The 19,895-nt window shown below is 41.1% G+C and overlaps 1 protein-coding gene across 4 annotated transcripts in view; it reads right to left on the bottom strand.

Moving 5' to 3' along the window:
* The window catches only part of RAD50 (RAD50 double strand break repair protein), a 79,776-nt gene that overhangs the window by 53,753 nt on the left and 6,128 nt on the right, over window positions 1-19,895 (bottom strand). For 3 of the 4 annotated variants that reach the window (XM_051843300.2, XM_051843298.2, NM_001171348.1), the window contains 1 exon segment: window positions 1,899-2,050. In XM_051843300.2, the coding sequence (XP_051699260.1) occupies window positions 1,899-2,050 (152 nt within the window). 4 annotated transcript variants of the gene reach the window in all.

Here is a 19,895-nt window from a genome sequence, read left to right as displayed (position 1 = left end):
ATCCCTGGATGGATAGTGGTATCACTCACTGAATAAGGAGGATCAGGTTCTTGGAGGCTGCTTTTTTCTTGGGAGGGAGGTAGAATCAAGGAGAGGATCATGAGCCTGGTTTTGAACATGCTGAATCTGGGGTGTCTTTGAAACAACTGGCAGAAAATGAGAGAGGCGGTTGTGTGTCTGAGCTGGAAAATAGAGGTCTAACTTATGAGATACAAATTTATGAGTCAACTACAAGTCAACTATGAGCACACAGTAATTTAAGCAACAGAAATGAATGAATGGGTGAAATTTCACCTAGGAAGAGAATATGATGCATAACCAGGAGAAGACATAAACTGAGCCCTTGGGACTCCAACCTTTACTGGCTGGGTGAATGAAGCAAGATATGAGTTAATGAAGTAGGATGTAGCTGTCATACAGAAAAAGAGGGCCAACAATTAGTCATGGAAGTTTAGAAAAAGAATTTTCATATAAGAATTCATTAACAAATACATTTACTGAGCTGTGGCACCTAGAACAATGACCCTCTAAAGATGTCCACATTCTATTTCCTTGAATTTGTGAATGTTAGGTTACCAGGAAAAGGGGAATTAAAATTACAGAGGGACTTATGTTGTTTGCTTAATCATCTAATTTCAAAATAAAGAGGTCATCATCCCATATTATTTAGATGGGACCAATGTAATCACAAGGATTATTACATGTGGACAAGGAGGCAGAGGCGGCCAGTGATTCAACATGAAAAGAGCCCTGCTCACTGCTGCTAGCATTGAAGATGCAGTAAGAAGACCACAGGTCAAGAAACGGTAGTCACGTTTAATAAGAGAGAGTAAGGAAATGGATTCTCCCCAAGAGCCTCCAGAAAGGAACACAGTCTGCTCACACATTGGTTTGAGCCCAGTAAGAGCTAATGTACACTTCTAAACTACACAACTACAAAACAGTGTGTTGTTTTAAGCCACTAAGTCTATGGTTTGCTACAGCACAGAAAACTAATAAAGGAGCTCTTACTACATATTAAGCATTTTACATGCATTAGTTCAATCCTTATACCACCTTTCCAAGATACATACAGAGATAATGAACCCCATTTTGGAAATGAAGAAAATCAGGCTCACTGTTAGGTCTACGATAGCAGCAGCATTACCTTAATCTCTGCAGAGGTTATTAGCGACCTTTGCAGGAGCTGTTTCAGTGGTGGAATGGGGTTGGAGAAGGTACAAAGAGAAGGTAAGGCAATGGATACAGTGAATATCAACAACTTTTGAAAAGTGGTGTAATGATTGAGTAATTAATTAGCATACTAGATCAATAAAAGCAAAGGAAGGAAGATGAAGAATTAAGAAATTTGCTCAACAAGGATAATAGGCACCCAGAGCAACCTAATTCTCAAGCCAAAACCCACTAGAAGCACACACTTGCCTCTAACAGAAAAGTAATTTGCTGAAAGTGACAGATGATTATTTGTTTGCATTTGAATGCTTTTCATCTCATCCATCCCCAAAAACCATGCTAGCATTTTATAGTCATTCAGCCTATATTTGAGTGATTACCCACTTTCAGTTCAGTAACTATACATTGCTCAAAGCAATGGAACACTACCACTAAATTGTTAATGAGATCATTCTATTTAATTGATAAATAGTAACAAAAAAATTACATGTTGATAGTGGGGAAGGCTGTGTTTATGAACAGGAAGTATATAGAAAACCTGGACTTTGCTTAATTTTGCCATAAACTCAAAATTGTTTCAAAAAATATAGTCTGCTTAAAAAAATTTTAAAAAAAGAAAACACACTCCCGCTTGAAATAAACTTAAAAGTAGTAGGAAAGTTCATTGTATTATAGACCTAAAAGGCTGAGATGAAGAAATATTCAAATACAATATAAATACCTACTTTGTCCTGGTAATGACTCCTTCTAGGGTTTTAAATTCTGTTTTTTTACTCTTTTGAGAGCACACCATAGATCTCTGCACAGCTATAAGTTCTCCATTGACATCTCGAAACTGCAGACGTATTTGGGCTCTCACATCTGTTTCTTGAGCAACCTTTGAAGGTAAAGAGAAAAAAAATATGCTACCTTAATAAGGACCAGGAGGACAGTTCCAAAACAACAAGCATTAGCAACTTTACTCATTCAAAATATGGGAACAAAACAAAATGGAAAAAATTTCAGCGTTCAAAATCAGTGACGTTTTGCACACTATTCAAGAGAGGAAAATACTTTCTAGTTGATTTACTAAAATGCACTTTCTGCCTCTTCATTCAGCATGATTAGATCAGGTGTGTGAATTTTTCTCGTGGAGAAGTACTTTAAAAATTCACTTTTCAAATTTAAAGAAATAATCACAAGCTTACAGAAATGCTGGCGTAAATATAACTCTCCCCTACCCACCTCCAAACCACTTGAAAGTAAGTTGCTGATCTGATGTCCTCACCAGTATTTCCTACAAAATAGGTCTATGTCGGTGAATGCTTCACAAGAATTTAAAAGTAAGGTGTATTCTGCTGTTACTCAATGACATGTCCTACAAATGTTAATCATGTTTATTTGGTTAACAGAGCTGTTAGAATGCTCCAGATCCTTACTGGTATTTTATCTTCTTCCATTCTCTATTAAGAGCACTGAGATCTCTAACTGTAACAGTAAGTTTGTCTACTTCTCTTTTCAGTTTCACTGGTTCTTTTTCGTTTCTTTTCTTTTTCTTTTTTTGACAGGCAGAGTGGATAGTGAGAGAGAGAGACAGAGAGAAAGGTCTTCCTTTTTGCCGTTGGTTCACCCTCCAATGGCCACCACAGCTGTTGTGCTGCAGCCGGCGCACCGCGCTGATCCGAAGGCAGGAGCCAGGTGCTTATCCTGGTCTCCCATGGGGTGCAGGGCCCAAGCACTTGGGCCATCCTCCACTGCATTCCCTGGCCACAGCAGAGAGCTGGCCTGGAAGAGGGGCAACCGGGACAGAATCCGGTGCCCTGACCGGGACTAGAACCTGGTGTGCCGGCGCCGCCAGGCGGAGGATTAGCCTATTGAGTCGCGGTGCCGGCCTCACTGGTTCTTCCTTATGTAATTTGAAGCTCTACATTTTTTTGTTTGCTCACTTTTATTTATTTGAAAAACAAAGCAATACATATACAGAGATCTTCCATTTGCTGGTCACTCCCCAAATGCCCACAACAGCCAGGGCTGGGTCACACTGAACTCCATCCAGGTGTCCCAAATTGATGACAAGGACCCAACTACTTAAACCATCATCTTCCGAATCCTGGAGGGCCCATTAGAATTAACGGGACTGGAAGTGGAGAACTGACTTAAATCCAGGCATTCCAATATGCCACAACACCCACTGAAGCTTCAGGGTTTTTTTTATTAGTTGGCACAGTATATTTTTCCTATCCTTTTTCTTTCAACTTACCTGCATCATTATATTTAAAAACACTGGGGCTGGACGGCGCTGTGGCTCACTTAGCTAATCCTCTGCCTGAGGCGCCGACATCCCATATGAACGCAGGGTTCTAGTCCCGGCTATGGCCCGGGAGGGCAGTGGAGGATGGCCCAACCTGCACCCGCATGGGAGACCAGGAGAAGCACCTGGCTCCTGGCTTCGGATCAGCCCGGTGCATTGGCCGCAGTGCGCCGGCCGCAGCAGCCATTGGGGGGTGAACGAACGGAAAAGGAAGACCTTTCTCTCTGTATCTCTCTCTCTCACTGTCCACTCTCCCTGTCAAAAAAATAATAATTAAAAAAATGCCCTAACTAGCAGGCCAAATACATATATTCATGATCCACAGCACCTACTTTTCTAGAAAGATGAGTGAGGGAGCAAGATGGTGGTATAGCAGGAGGATACTCCAAATAACGCAGAGAAAAAAAATGGAGAATTAATGAGTAGAGGGGATACAGCAGGCAGTGGATTCATAAAAAGGTCGCGCAGAGTGGCCCAGGAGTTCACAGAGATTACCTGGGCCCACGCCAGTGAAAATTGAAAGTACACAAAGGGAAAGGCATGGAGACCCAGCTAGGAGACAGCTGGGCACCCACACAGAATCAGGTAAGAGGTTGCAAACCCACGGAGATGCAGACACAAATGAATGGGAAAATTTAATGAACAGCGCTCAGTGCTCTAAGTGGGAAGAGGGAGAAATTCTGGGGGAGGGGCAGAGAGCTTGAACAAACCAGGATCCCTCAGTGTCTTCCCCCCGCCCCCAACTGGAGCTGCAGCGTGAGGGAAGATGCCATATTGTTTGTTTACATCCCTGAGCAAAGGAAACCGGCTGCCCCTTGTGCCCCCCACGCACAAACCCAGCAACTGCAGGGACAGCTTCACAAAGCTCCAGGAGGTGGAGCTGTGTACTTCCACTTGCTACAGGCAGATACATAGCAGCTCTTAGCAGAGGGAAATCAATTTAAAAATCAAACCAATCAGAAACACCAAAGAACGAAGGAAAAATTCTGAAGAATAAACAAGAATCTATGAATTCGCCAAAGGAGCAATCTAAATCTTCAATAATGGAGGCTGAAGAAGAAACTGAAGTCATGACAGAAGAATTCAGAAAATTAATAATCAGATTACTTAAAAGCAATCAGAAACAGATTCAAGATCTGAATGAAAAGCACACCAAAGAAATTGAGATTCTAAAGAGAAGCCAAGATGAAAAATTCAATTGACGAAATAAAAAATGCCGTGGAATCTCTCAGAAATCAAAAGATGAAACCGAAGAACGAATATCAGAACTGGAAGACAAACTTCTGGAAATAATACAGAAGAAACAAAGAAGAAAAACAGAAAACAGAAGAAGAAAAAAATTAGAAAATTAAAAATCATGGTTGGAGATCTGCAAGGTTCTATCAAGCGATTCAACCTACGGATCATAGGAGTCCCGGAAGGTGTGGAAAGAGAACAAATTAGGAGGCCTTCTTTTTCTTTTTTAAGATTTATTTATTTATTTGGAAGTCAGAGTTATACCGAGAGAGAAGGAGAGGCAGAGAGAGAGAGAGTCTTCCATCCGCTGGTTCACTCACCAGATGACCGCAACAGCTGGAACTGTGCCAATCCAAAGCCAGGACCCAGGAGCTTCTTCTGGGTCTCCCACAAGAGTAGAGGGGCCCAAAAACTTGGACCATCTTCTACTTTCCCAGACCATAGCAGAGAGCCAGATCAGAAGTGGAGCAGCCAGGACTAGAACTGGCACCCATATGGGATGCCGGCACTGGAGGCAGCGGCTTTACCCGTTATGCCACAGTGCTGGCCCCTAGAAGGCCTTCTTAGTGAAATAATATCAGAAAACTTCCACAAAAGGCAGATTGAAAGAGATGCCCAAATACAATACACAGAACTCCCAACAGACTCCACCAGAAAAGGAATTCACCAGAACACATTGTGGCAACACTCAGCTCAGTGAAACACAAAAAACAGATTTTAAACTGTGCCAGAAAGAAACAATACATCACATTCAGAGGAAATTCAATTAAACTCACCCCGGACTTCTCATCGCAAACCCTACAGGCAAGGAGACAATGGCAAGATATATTCCAAATCCTAAAAGAAAGAAACTGTAAACCCAGAATACGCTACCCTGCAAAACTATCATTTATGAATAAAGGAGAAATAAGGATATTCCACAACAAACAGAAGTTGAAAGAATTTGTATCTTCACGCTCAGCCCTACAACACTGGCTCAAGGATGTCCTGCACACAGAAACAGGAACTTCACTACAAAAGAAGACGAACATAGAAAATGACCCAGCAAGGGGCCATCGCTGTGGACAGCAGGTTAACACCCTGACTTGAAGTGCAGGCATTCTATATGGGTGCCAGTTGGAGACTCGGCTGCCCCACTTCCAATCCAGCTCTCTGCTATGGCCTGAGAAAGCAGTGGAAGATGGTCCAAGTCCTTGGGCCCCTGCATCCATGTGGGAGACCTGGAAGAAGCTCCTGGCTTCAGATCAGCTCAGCTCCAGCCATTGAGGCCATCTAGAGAGTGACCCAGTGGATGGAAGACCTGTCCCTGTCTCTGTGTCTCTGTCTGTCTCTCTCTCTACCTCTCTTCTGTGTAGCTCTGCCTTTCAAATAAAATAAAGAAATCTTAAAAAAAAATAAAAAAGAAAATGACCCAGCAAAATACAAACAAAATCCAAAATCCATTAACAGTTCCACTTAGGGAACCATGGCAGGGAAAAGACAGTATTTAACAATAGTCATGGGCTGGCGCAGTAGCACAGCAGGTTAAAGTCCTGGCCTGAAGCGCTGGCTTCCAATATGGCTGCCGGTTCTAGTCCTGGCTGCTCCTCTTCCAATCCAGCTCTCTGCTATGGCCTGGGATAGCAGTGGAAGATGGTCCAAGTCCTTGGGCCCCTGCACCGGCATGGGAGACCCAGAAGAAGCTCCTGGCTCCTACCTTCGGATCAGCACAGTTCTGGCCATTGTGGCCATCTGGCGAGTGAACCAGCAGATGGAAGACCTCTCTCTCTGTCTCTACCTCTCTAACTCTTTCAAATAAATAAATAAATAAATGGTCAACACTGAATGTAAATGGTCTCAACTCCCCAGTTAAAAGACACAAACTAGCTGAATGGGTTAGTAAAGAAAGCCCATCGATCTGCTGCCTTCAAGAAACACATCTTAGCAACAAAGACACACGCAGACTGAAAGTGAAAGGATGGAGAAAGATATTCCATGCTAACAGAAACCAAAAAGAGCTGGTGTGGCCATCCTAATATCAGACAATATAGGCTTTAACACAAAAACTATTAAAAGAGACAAAGAAGGACACTATATAATGATTAAAGAATCAATTCAACATGAAGATGTGACTATTATTAATGTATATGCACCTATTTATAAGGCACCTGGCTATTTTAAAGAATTATTAAGGGATTTGAAGGGAGATACAGATTCAAATACAATAATACCCCACTTTTAGCAATGCACAGATCAACCAGACAGAAAATCAACAAGGAAACAGAGCTAATTGACTCTATAGATCAAATAGACCTAGAAGAAAGCTACAGAGCCTTCCACTCCACAGTCACAGTGTACACATATTTTTCCCCGGTGCACAGAACTCTCTCTAGGATTGACCATATGCTAGGCCATAAAGGGAGTCTCAGAAAATTCAAAAAAATTGAAATCATACCATGCATTCCCTCAGACCACAATGCAATGAAGTTGGAAATCAACAACTCAAGAATCTCTGAATCATATGCAAACACATAGAGAATGAACAACATCATTCTGAATGAGCAGTGAGTCATAGAAAAAAATCAAAAGAGAAATCAAAAAATTTCTAGAAACAATAGAAACAAATGAAAATAACAATACAACTTATCAAAATTTGTGGGATACATACAGGAAAAGCAGGGCTAAAAGGAAAATTTATAGCAATTGGTGCCTACATCAAGAAACTGGAAAGGCACCAAATAAATGAATTTTCTATGTACTCAAGGATCTAGAAAAACAGCAGCAGGCCAAACCCAAATCCAGTAGAAGAAAAGCAATAATCAAAATCAGAGAAGAAATCAACAAAATTGAAACAAAAAAAAAATACAAAATATCAGCAAAACCAATAGCTGGTTTTTTTTTTTTTTAAATAAACAAAATAGACATACCATTGGCCCAACTAACCAAAAAAAGTAGAGAGAAGACTCAAATCAATAAAACTAGAGATGGTAACGAAAACATAACAACAGACACAACAGAAATAAAAAGAATCATCATAAACCACTACAAAGAGCTGTATGCCAACAAATTGGGAAGCCTAGAAGAAATGGATAGATTCCTGGATACACACATCTTACTTGAATTGAGCCATGAAGACAAAGAAAACCTAAACAGACCCATAACCATTACTGAAACTGAATCAGTAATAAACGCCCTCCCAACAAAGAAGATTCCAGGACCTGACAGCTTCACTGCTGAATTCTACCAGAAATTTAAAGAAGAACTAACCCCAGTTCTTCTCAAATTATTCAAAACAATTGAAAGGGAGGGAATCCTCCCACATTCTTTCTATGAAGCCAATATCACTTTAATTCCTAAACCCAGAAAAGACACAACAGAGAAAGAAAACTATAGACCAATCACCCTGATGAACAAAAATGCAAAAACACTCAACAAAATCCTGGCCATTCAAATCCAACTACACATCAGAAAGATCATTCACCCGGACCAAGTGGGATTTATCCCTGATATGCAGGGATGGTTCAACATTCAAAAATCAATCAATGTGATACATCAAATTAACAAACTGACAAATCCAGTAGCATCACAATACCAGAATTCAAGACATACTACAAGGCAGTAATAATCAAAACAGCCTGGTATTGGTACAAAAACAGAGGAATAGACCAATGGAACAGAATAGAAACCCCAGAAATCAATCCGAATATCTACAATCAACTTATATTCGACAAAGGAGCTAAAACCAACCCCTGCAACAGGGACAGTCTCTTCAACAAATGGTTCTGGGAAAACTGGATGTCCACATGTAAAAGCATGAAGCAAGACCCCTACCTTATACCCCAAACAAAAATCCACTCAACATGGATTAAAGATCTAAATCTATGCCATGACACCATCAAACTAATTGAGAACATTGGGGAAACTCTTCAAGACACTGGCACAGGCAAAGAATTCCTGGAAAAGACCCCAGAAGCACAGGTAGTCAAAGTCAAAATGAACAAATGGGATTAACTCAAATTGAGAAGCTTATGTGCAGCAAAACAAACAGGAAAGAGAAGAGGCAACCAATAGAATGGGAGAAATTATTTCCAAATTACACAACCAACAAAGGATTAATAATTAGAATCTATAAAGAGATCAAGAAACTCCACAGTAACAAAACAAGCAACCCAGTTAACAGAAGGGCCAAGGACTTTTTTTTTTAATGTTTGAGTTCTTTATTTCATGGATTATTACATGCTATATTTTAGTAAATCTCTTTGAATTTCCAAAGGGTTTTTGATGAATGGCATGGGCCAATTCTTGGTACGCAGCAGGGCAGAAGTGCTCATGGTTGAATGACTCAATCTGGTGCTTAGTTTATCCCTCCCCTTCCAGCACTGGAAGGGGAGGGCCAAGGACTTTAACAGGCATTTTTCAAAAGAGGAAATCCAAATGGCCAACTGACACATGAAAAAATGTTCAGGATCTCTAACCATCAGGGAAATGCATATCAAAACCACAATGAGGTTTCACCTCACCCCAGTTACAGCGGCCGTCACACAGAAATCAACAACCAACAAATGCTGGAGAGGATGTGGGGAAAAGGGCACCCGAACCCACAGTTGGTGGAAATGTAAACTGGTAAAGCCACTATGGAATACAGTATGGAGATACCTCAAAAATCTGTACATAGACTTACCATATGACTCAGCCATCCCACTCCTGGGAATTTACCCAAGGGAAATGAAATCAGTAAACAAAAGAACTATCTGCACCTCCATGTTTACTGCAGCTCAATTCACAATAGCTAAGACATGGAAGCAACCTAAATGCCCATCAACCGAAGACTGGATAAAGAAACTGTGGGATATGTACACTATGGAATACTACACAGCAGTAAAAAAGAATGAAATCTGATCATCTGCAATAAAATGGAGCAAGCTGGAAAACCTCATACTTAGTGAAATAACCCAGTCCCAAAGAGACAAATACGATATGCTTTCCCTGATTTGGGAGAATTAATTGTGCTCCTAAAATGAAAGTTATAGAAGCAAAATTGACACTTTTAGAATCAATGACTGGAATAGTCCTTGACCTGACTGCTGAGGGACAGTTTATCACTGTTACTTTTTATTTTGTATGTCCTTTTTGTTTTTGTTTTGTTTTGCTCTTTTTGTTGTTTTTTTCTTTTCTTCATATTATATGCTGAACTCCTCATGTAACATAGAATTAACTATATATGTATTTTAAGTCAATTGGAAAAGATCCCTGTTAAAAATAAGAGGGGGAATAAGAGATGAAGGAGGTAGTCTCTAACTGTAAAGCAGTATAGTTCTGCATACAGTCCTACGGACTTACTTCTAAGGGTACAGCCTAGAAACTTTCATGGGACTCCAAATCCATAAAAATTGGTGGTTTAAATGCCATCTTAACTGTTAAAATGATATTAAATGTCAAAGTCAACATATAGATAGATGGATTTAAGTGTAAAAGTGATCATATAAATAACATCAAGTGCCTGGTAATAACAACAGAGTTAGAAAGGAAGGAAAGTCCAATAAGGGAAGCATCCACACAGCAGACTTCTAGAATGACATTCGCTGTAAATAACACTGACCTCAGAATCAACCCTTGAGGCTTCCTGTTCTGGCTAAAAGACCTGTGAGAGCATTTCAGGCGCGGAAAGCCTAGACACTGTGGCAAAAATTATCCTACAAGAAGGATCCTTGTGAGGCTTCAATGGAAAGAAAGGGTCATCAAAGAAGGATGTACTCTTCTCTGAAGGGAGGAGAGAACATCCACTTTGTTTATGGCCATGCCCAAATACCTGTGGAGTCCATGGTCAGAGAAGGCTTTCATAGCCTTGGCAGCCCATGGCAAGACATCACTGACATCACAAATAAGAGTGTTAATTGTTAAAGAAACAACAGAAGTCACTGTGCACTTAACTCCCCATATAGGACCTCCATCTACAATGAGTTGTGCTATGAGAATCGATTACAAATTTTGCTCCCAAACTGCACTCTATATGTTGTGTGTGTGCGTAGATGCAAACTTTTGCAGTCTATGCATAGCATGAAGTTGGACTTTTGTATATAAAGTCAAACTTAAAATGGAAAAAAAAAAAAGAAAGATAAATGTATTCGGCAAATTTAAGCAAAGGGTGCCGTGTACTATTTCTATCACAATATTGTTGCTGCTGTTCTACTGAGGAAAGATCACTTTAAAAGGAACTATGTTTTATTTTTCAAAAATAGACTGCATTAACATGTTAAGGCAAATAAATTGTTTTATACATCAGAATTATTTCTAACCAAAATAATGATAATTAAAAAAATTCTTCTTTTCCAAACCACTTAGTCCTACAAATGGGGCAGGAGGAAGGTTGGAGGAGGTGGGGAGACATAGTAGCTCATCCTAGAGTGGGGTAACTGAACTTCAGCAGGCTAAGGAGGAGATATACATGGGGAGACGGTCTGGCACAGGGCTTCAAGAGTCCAAGGGCATGAGAAGTCCTGTAATGTTTTCTGGAAAAGGCATTCATCAGCAGAGATGACCGAGCCCAGGAGGAAAAGAGTCCACCTTGGAAGAAACAGTTTGGGTGTTCAGATCACAGAGTAGAGGGCAGCCTTCAAGAAGTCACCTGCTGGGGCCAGCACTGTGGTGTAGTAGGCTGAGCCTTCACCTGTAGCACCGGGATCCCATATGGGCACCAGTTCAAGGCCTCACCACTCCTCTAGTGACTCTTATGGCCTGGGAAAGCAGCACAGGATGGCCCAAGCATTTGCAGCCCTGCACTCGCATGGGAGACCCAGAACAAACTCCTGGCTCCTGACTGGCCCAGCTCCAGCTGTTGTTGCCATTTGGGGAGTGAACCAGCAGACAGAAAACCTTTCTGTCTGTCTCTCCCTTTGTCTGGCTGTAACTCTACCTCTCAAATGAATAAAAAAGAAGTAACCTGCTGGAGTGCCAGTACAAGCCCTGGCTACTCTGCTTCTGATCTACCTTCCTATTAATGCACCTGGGTAGGCAGCAGGAGATGACTCAAGTGCTTGGCTCCCTGCTACCCACCTAGGAGACCCAGATGGAGTTCCTGGCTTCTGGATTCAGCTTAGTCAGATGCGGTTGTTGCAGTCATTTAGGGAGTGAACCACTGGAGATCTCTTTCTCTCTTGTTACTCTTTCAAATAAACAAATTCTGAAGAATAAAGAGGGGCTGCCATTGTGGCACAGAGGGTTAAGGCCCTGCCTTTGATGCAGGGCACCCATTCGGACACCAGTTCCTAGCTACTCCAGTGTACACCTGGCTCTCTACTAATATGTCTGAGAAAGCAACAAAAGATGGCCTAAGTACTCAGGTCCCTGACACCCACGTGGAAGACCTGGATGGAATTCCGGGCTCCTGGCGACAGTACAGCCCAACCCCAGCAGTTGCAGCCATTTGGGGAGTGAATCAGCAGATGGAAATCTGACCTTCTCTGTCTCTGTCTCTCTCTGTAATTCCACCTTTCAAACAAATAAATCCTTAAAGAAAAAAAAAAAAAAGAAAAGAAAATGTCAGAGGCTGGTGTTACAGAGCACCAGGTTAAGCTGCTGGCTGCAACGCTGACATCCCACATGAGCATCCGTTCAAGTCCAAGCTGTTCCACTTTCAATCCAGTTCCCTGCTAATTTGTTTGGGAAAGAAGATGGCCCAATTTCTTGTGCCCTTGACAACCATGTGTGAGACCTGGATGGAATTCCAGGATCCTAGCTTCAGCCTGACCAAGCCCTGGCCACTGCAGTCATTTGAAGAGTGAACTAGCAGATGGAAGTTCTATGTCTCTCTCACCTTCACCCCATCCCCTGTAAGTATGTCTTTCAAATAAATAAAAAAAAAAAAATTACTTGGAAGAAAGGGAGGGAAGGGAGGGGAGGGGAGGGGAAGGGAGGAAAAAAGAAAATGTCAGTGCCTAGAGGGTATCAGACCATGGATAGAGAATGAGGAAATGATCCAGCATGGGCTATCAGGGCACACACACAGGGGAAAGCATCAGGTGAAGGAAGGAGGAACAAGTCAGAGTCTCAGCAGGCTGAAGAGGGTTTGCATATGGTGGTAGAATCAGCCCACCATGAGGTACTAGAACCTGGACAGTGGTGAGACATTCACTACATACAGGCAGTTGACCAAAGTGGTGAACGTTAAGCATGCAGTCAATTCCTTGTCTCACTCCTTTCACTGCATTTGCCAGGAACATTCTCAACCTTGGTTTAACTCAACTTCTTTGTTTACTCAGTGCTTTCCATTGATCAATTCAACAAGACTGAAGAAAACATACACAACCATGATGACTGATTTCCCTTTAAATTTTCACACATAAACCTCAAGTAACCCCCTGACATTGTCATGCACCCTTGCAACACTTCCCCAATTTACTCTGAGGTAAAAAGTACTTTGCATCTTTCCAAGTCTCAATCAATCCTTTTGCAAGCAATGATCTCACTTCTTTTTTCACTGACAATACAGAAGCCATAGGAGAGCTTCTCCATTCCTCTACTAATAACCCTTCTTAACACTCTGCCCACCAGTCTGTTACATTTAATAAATAGCATATGCTGTTCATCCCTCCAGTTGGGGAATGGATCATATCTCTTCTTGCCTACACAAGGAGCTGGTTTTGCAACTACCCCCTCACTAGCATCAATTTTTCCCTCTATCCAGTTGAGTCTATGAATGTTCTAGTGCAATCCAATTTGACAAGCACAAAGCAAGGACAATAACCAACAAAACCCTCCTTTATCCTGAAAATCTCCACAGTTAGTTACAGCAAAACTCAAAGTAATTGTTTCACTGCCTTATCACCTCTTCTGATTACTGAAATTGGTTTTAACTGTAACACTAATTGGACTCCACATATTCAAAAACTTGTCTCAAGCCATTAACAAATGTGGACACAATTAATGGCTACTTCCTCAGAACACTGTATTCTGTCTTCCAAGACATCACTCTCCCCACTTTCCTCTTTATTAGCCCTCTTCTAGTATTTTTTTCTGGCTGCTCCTCCTCTTCCCAATTTTTGAATACATTAGCTCTAGCACTCTAGGTTCAGGTACTGGACCTCTTGTCTCTATTCATTCCCCATTCGATCTTATCAAGCTTTAAAATCAACCTTAGAATGGAGTTTGTGAACTCAAGAGGCTTCCATAGCCTTGGCAGCTCATGACAAGAGCCTAGGGAGATTACTGACACCATAAGAGTGTCAGTTGTTAAATCAACAACAGGAGTCACCGTGCACTTACTCCCCACGTAGGACCTCCGTTCTTAATGAGTTGTATGGTGAAAATTAACAGTAAAACTTGTCTACAAACTACTTTACATTTCAGGTGTCTGTGTGTGTGGGTGCAAATCTTTACTTAGTATAGAGTTGGTCTTCTATAGATAAAGATAATTAAAAATGAACCTTAATGAAGAATGGGGTGGGAGAGGCAGTAGGAGGTGGGATAGGAGTTGAGGTGGGAGGGCGGGTATGGGAGAAAGAACCACTATATTCCTAAAACTACCTATAAAAATTGTATTCATTAAATAAAAGCTTTCTAAATAAAACAATTAAGACTTAAACTTGGTATTAACAGTGAATATAATAGTCTTCCCTAAGATTTTGGACAATTTGCTTGCTGCTTGAAAGAGCATTAAAAGGTAACTCTGGTGTATGAAAAAGAAGAGCTTCAGCCAGCGCCGTGGCTCACTAGGCTAATCCTCCTCCTTGCGGCGCCAGCACACCGGGTTCTAGTCCCGGTCGGGGCGCCGGATTCTGTCCCGGTTGCCCCTCTTCCAGGCCAGCTCTCTGCTGCGGCCAGGGAGTGCAGTGGAGGATGGCCCAAGTCCTTGGGCCCTGCACCCCATGGGAGACCAGGAGAAGTACCTGGCTCCTGCCATCGGATCAGCGCGGTGCGCCGGCCGCAGCGCACCAGCTGCGGCGGCCATTGGAGGGTGAACCAACGGCAAAGGAAGACCTTTGTCTCTGTCTCTCACTGTCCCCTCTGCCTGTCAAAAAAAAAAAAAAAAAAAAGCTTCAAGAATGACAAGTTAGAAGATTACTGTAATAGTTCAAAGAGAAGATTACAGTGACATGGACCAGGAAGGCAGTGGTGATGGAATGGACAAATTCTGGACATATTTTCAGAAGAGTAGTTCAGAATTGCTTATGATTTGTAAACAGCTAGGATAAAAAAATCAATGAAGGATGGCGCACAGGTTTTACCATGAGCAATTGTGTGGATGATTACAGCATTTACTGAATTGCAAGAGCTCTGAAGTGGTAGCAGGCTTAGGATGTGGGAAAGATGGGTGTACAGGGAATGAAGAGTTCTGTTTTGAATGTGTTAATTTGACAAGCCCATTAAATATTAGAAAACAAAACCATGCCAGACACATATTTCCAGAGCTTAGGAAAGGTAAAAATTAAATACCTACATTTGGGAGTCACAAGCACACTTCTAGTACTTAATGTCCTGAGAGTGGATGAGGTTACCCAAGAAGAGAAGAGATAGAGAATAAAGCGGTATGCAGAGGACTGAGTCTTCAGGCATACCAGCATTTAGAATTAAACAAAAGCAGAACTAGCAAAGACTAAGACATGGCCAATGACAGCAGAGAAACCTGTGAGATGATGGTGTGTCACAGAACTCAAGACAGAAATATCTTCTTAAAAAAGGAATAACCAGCTGCAGCAAATCTGTTACAAGTCAATGAGAATTAGAAACTGACCATTCTGGCAAGATATATTCCAAGTGTTAAGAGAAAAAAATCTGTCAATCCAGAATACTTGACCCCACAAAGCTCTCATTTATGAATGAAAGTGAAATAAAGACCTTCCATAACAGAAATTGAAAGAATTTGTCACCACTCATCCAGCCTTACAAATGATGTTTAAGGATATGCTACACACAGAAACATAGAAACATGGTCATCACTATGAAAGAAAGTGAAGGCAGAAAATCTCCCAGTTAAAGTACAAAAAAAAATCCAAAGTAAACAATAGTAATATTTATGGAAAAATGGCAGGGTCAAGTCATTACTTATCAATGGTCACCTTGAATATAAATGGCCTTAATTCTCCAATTAAAAGATACAGACTGGCTGAACAGATTAAAAAGCAAAACCTGCTTATTTGCTGCCTACAAGAAACAACACCAACAAAAATACGTGCAGAATGAAAGTGAAAGGATGGGGGGCCGGCGCTGTGGCACAGCGAGTTAATGCCCTGGCCTGAAGCACCGGCATCCCATATGGGCACTGGTTCGAGACCCAGCTGCTCTCTGTCTCTACCTCTCTGTAACCCTTTCAAATAAATAAAATAAACCTTTAAAAAAAAATAAAGAAAGTGAAAGGATGGAAAAAGATATTCCATGCTAACAGAAACCAAAAAAGAGCTAGTGCATCCATTCTAATATCAGACAAAATAGATTTTCACAGAAAAACTGTTAAGAGATAAAGAAGGTCATTATGTAATGACTAAGGATTAATTCAACTATTTTTAAATATATATGCACCTAATTACAGGGCACCTGGCTATTTAAAACAAATGTTAATAGATCTAACGGGAGACACAGACTTGCATATACAATAGTAATGGGGGCCTTTAATACCCTACTTTCAGCAATGGACAGATCAGACAGAAATTCAGCAAGGAAACAAAAGAGTTAATCGACACACAGACCAAATGGACCTAACATATCTATAGAATTTTTCATCCTACAGTTGCAGAATACATACTCATCTCACCAGTGCATGAAACTTTCTCTAGGATAGACCACATGCTAGGCCATAAAGCAAGCCTCAGCAAATTCAAAAAAATCAAAATCATACCATGCATCTCCTCTGACCACAACAGAATGAAGTTGGAAATCAACAATTCAAGAATCTCTAGAACACATGCAAACACATAGAGACTGAACAACACACTCCCAAATGAACACTGGGTCATTGAAGAAAAAAAAAAAATTCTGGAAACAAATGAAGACAAGACAACATATCAAAACTATGGCATACAGCAAAAGCAGTGTTAAGAAGAAAGTTTATAGCAATTGGTGCCTACACCAAGAAATTGGAAAGGCACCAAACAAATGAGCTATGAATGCATCTCAAAGACCTAGAAAAACAACAGCAAACCAAACCCAAAGCTAGTAGAAGAAATAGAGAAGAAGTAAACAAAATTGAAACAAACAAAAAAATACAAAAGATCAACAAAACGAAGAGCTGGTTTTTTGAAAAAGTTAACAAAACTGACATGCCATTGGCCCAACTAATCCAAAAAAAGAGGGAAACAACCCAAATCAATAAAATTAGAGATGAAAAGGAAATTTAACACCAGACACCACAAAAATAAAAAGATTCATCAGAAATTACTACAAAGAGCTGTATGCCACCAAATCAGGAAACCTAGAAGAAATGGATAGCTTCCCGGACACAAACAACCTACCTAAATTGAACCACGAAGACAGAGAAAACCTAAACAGACCCATAACCAAGATGGAAATTGAATCAGTAATAAAGACAGACACTCTCCCAACAAAGAAAAGCCCAGGACTGGACAGCTTCACTGCTGAATTCTACCAGACGTTTAAAGAACTAACCCTAGTTCTTCTCAAACTATTTAAAATAATTCAAAGGGAGGGACTCCTCCCAAGTTCCTTCTATGAAGCCAGCATCACCTTAATTCCTAAACCTGAAAAAGATACAACAGAGAAAGAGAACTACAGACCAGTTTCCCTGAGGAACACAGACACAAAAATCCTCAACAAAATTCTAGTCAACCGAATCAAACAACCCATCAGAAACATCATTCACCTGGACCAAGCAAGATTTATCCCTGGTATGCAGGGATGGTTCAACATTCCCAAATCAATCAATGTGATATATAACACTAACAAATTGAATAATAAAAACCACATTGACTATCTCAACAGATACAAACATTTTATAAATTACAATACCTTTTCATTGATGAAAATTTTAAGCAAATTGTGTATAGAAGGACCATTCCTCAACACAATCAAGATAATTTATGACAAACCCACAGCCAGCATCTTATTTAATGGGGAAAAGTTGGAAGCATTCCCACTGAGATCTGGAGCCAGACAAGGATGCCCACTCTTACCACTGATTTTCAATATAGTCCTGGAAGTTTTAACCAGAGCTATTAGGCAAGAAAAAGAAATCAAAGGGATACAAATTGGGAAGGAAGAAGTCAAACTATCCTTATCCACAGATGACATGATTCTATATATAGGGGATCCAAAAGACTCCACTGAGAGACTATTGGAACTCAAAGAAGAGTTTGGTAAAGTAGCAGGATACAGAATCAATACACAGAAATCAACAGCCTTTCTAAACACAGACAATGCCATGGCTGAGAAAGAACTTCTAAGACCAATCCCATTCACAAGAGCGATAAAAAAAAATCAAATGCCTTGGAATAAATTTAAACCAAGGATATCAGAGATCTCTATGATGAGAATTACAAAACATTAAAGAAACAGACACGACATACAAAAAAGTGGAAAAATCTTCCAAGTTTATGGACTGGAAAGAATATCAAAATGCCCATACTGCCAAAAGCAATGCACAGATTCAATGCCACACAAATCAAAATACCAAGGACATCTTCTGAGATATAGACAAAACATTGCTGAAATTCATATGGAAACACAGGAGACCCTAAGTAGCTCAAGCAATCTTATACAACAAACACAAAGCAAGAGGCATCACAATACCAGATTTCAAGACAATAGGGCAGTTACAATCAAAACAGCTTGGGGGTATAGTAGGTAAAGTAGCCACCTGCAGTCCAGCATCCCATATGGGCGCCGGTAGGAGTTATGGCTGCTCCACTTCTGATCCAGCTCTCTGCTATGGCCTGGGAAAGCAGAAGAAGGCCCAAGTTCTTGGGCCCCTGCACCCACGTGGGAGACCTCCTGGCTTCAGATCCACACAGCTCCAGCCATTGTGGCCGACTGGGGAGTGAACCAGCAAATGGAAGACACCCCCCCCCCCCAGCCCTGCCTCTCCTTCTTTCTTTAACTCTGTCAAGTAAAAACAACAACAACAAAAAAAACCCACAGCTTGGTACTGGTACAAAAATAGATGGATAGACCAATGGAACAGAATAGCAATGCCAGAAAACAATCCACACATCTACAACCAGCTTACTTTTGACAAAGCAGCTAAAAGCAATCCCTGCAGCAAGGACAGTCTCCAACAACTGGTGCTGGGAAGACTGGATCTCCACATGCAGAAGCATGAAGCAAGACCCCATCTTATACCTCACACTAAAAGCCACTCAAAATGGATAAAAGACCTAAATCCCACAACCCAGTACCACCAAATTATTAGAGAACATGGGGGAAACCCTGCAGGACATTGGCATAGGCAAAGAACCTGTAAAAGACTCCAGAGGCACAGGCAATCAAAGCCAAAACTGACAAATGGGATTATATCAAACTGAGAAGCTTCTACAATGCAAAAGAAACACTCAGCAAAGTGAAGAGGCAACTGACAAAATGGGAAAAATTATTTGCAAACTATGCAACTGGTAAAGGATTAATAACCAGAATATACAGAGATCAAGAAACTCAACAACAAAACAACCCAGTTAAGAAATGGGCAAAGGACTGAAAAAGGCATTTTTCAAAAGAGGAAATCCAAATGGCCAACAGACACATAAAAAAAATGCTCAGGATCACTAGCCTTCCAGAAAATGCAAATCAAAACACAATCAGGTTTCACCTAACCCCAGTCAGAATGGCTTTCAAGGGGCCAGCACTGTGGTTTAGTGGGTAAAGCCACTGCCTGAAATGTCAGCATCCCATATGGGTACAGATTCAAGTCCCAGCTACTCCACTTCCGATCCAGCTCCCTGCTAATGTGCCTGGGAAAGTAGCAGAGGATGGCCCAAGTACTTGGGCCCCTACACTCACATGGGAGACCCAGAAGCTCCTGGCTCCGGACCAGCCCAGCTCTGATCATTGCGGCCATTTGGGAAGTGAACCAATGGATGGAAGACCCCCTCCCCTTTCCCTCCCTCTCTCTGTAACTCTACCTTTCAAAATAAATAAATCTTTAAAAACAGAAAAAAGAATTTGCTTTCATACAAAAATCAAAAAACAAATGCTGTTGAGGATGTGGCGAAAAAGGTACCCTAATCCATTGTTGGTGGAAATATAAACTGGTACTGTCACTGTGGAGGGCAGTATG

This window comes from Oryctolagus cuniculus, chromosome 6 (genome assembly GCF_964237555.1).
Source record: "Oryctolagus cuniculus chromosome 6, mOryCun1.1, whole genome shotgun sequence".
Lineage (NCBI taxonomy): Eukaryota > Metazoa > Chordata > Mammalia > Lagomorpha > Leporidae > Oryctolagus > Oryctolagus cuniculus.
The sequence above is the reverse complement of the archived record's forward strand: the minus strand, read 5'-3'. Positions and strand labels throughout refer to the sequence as shown.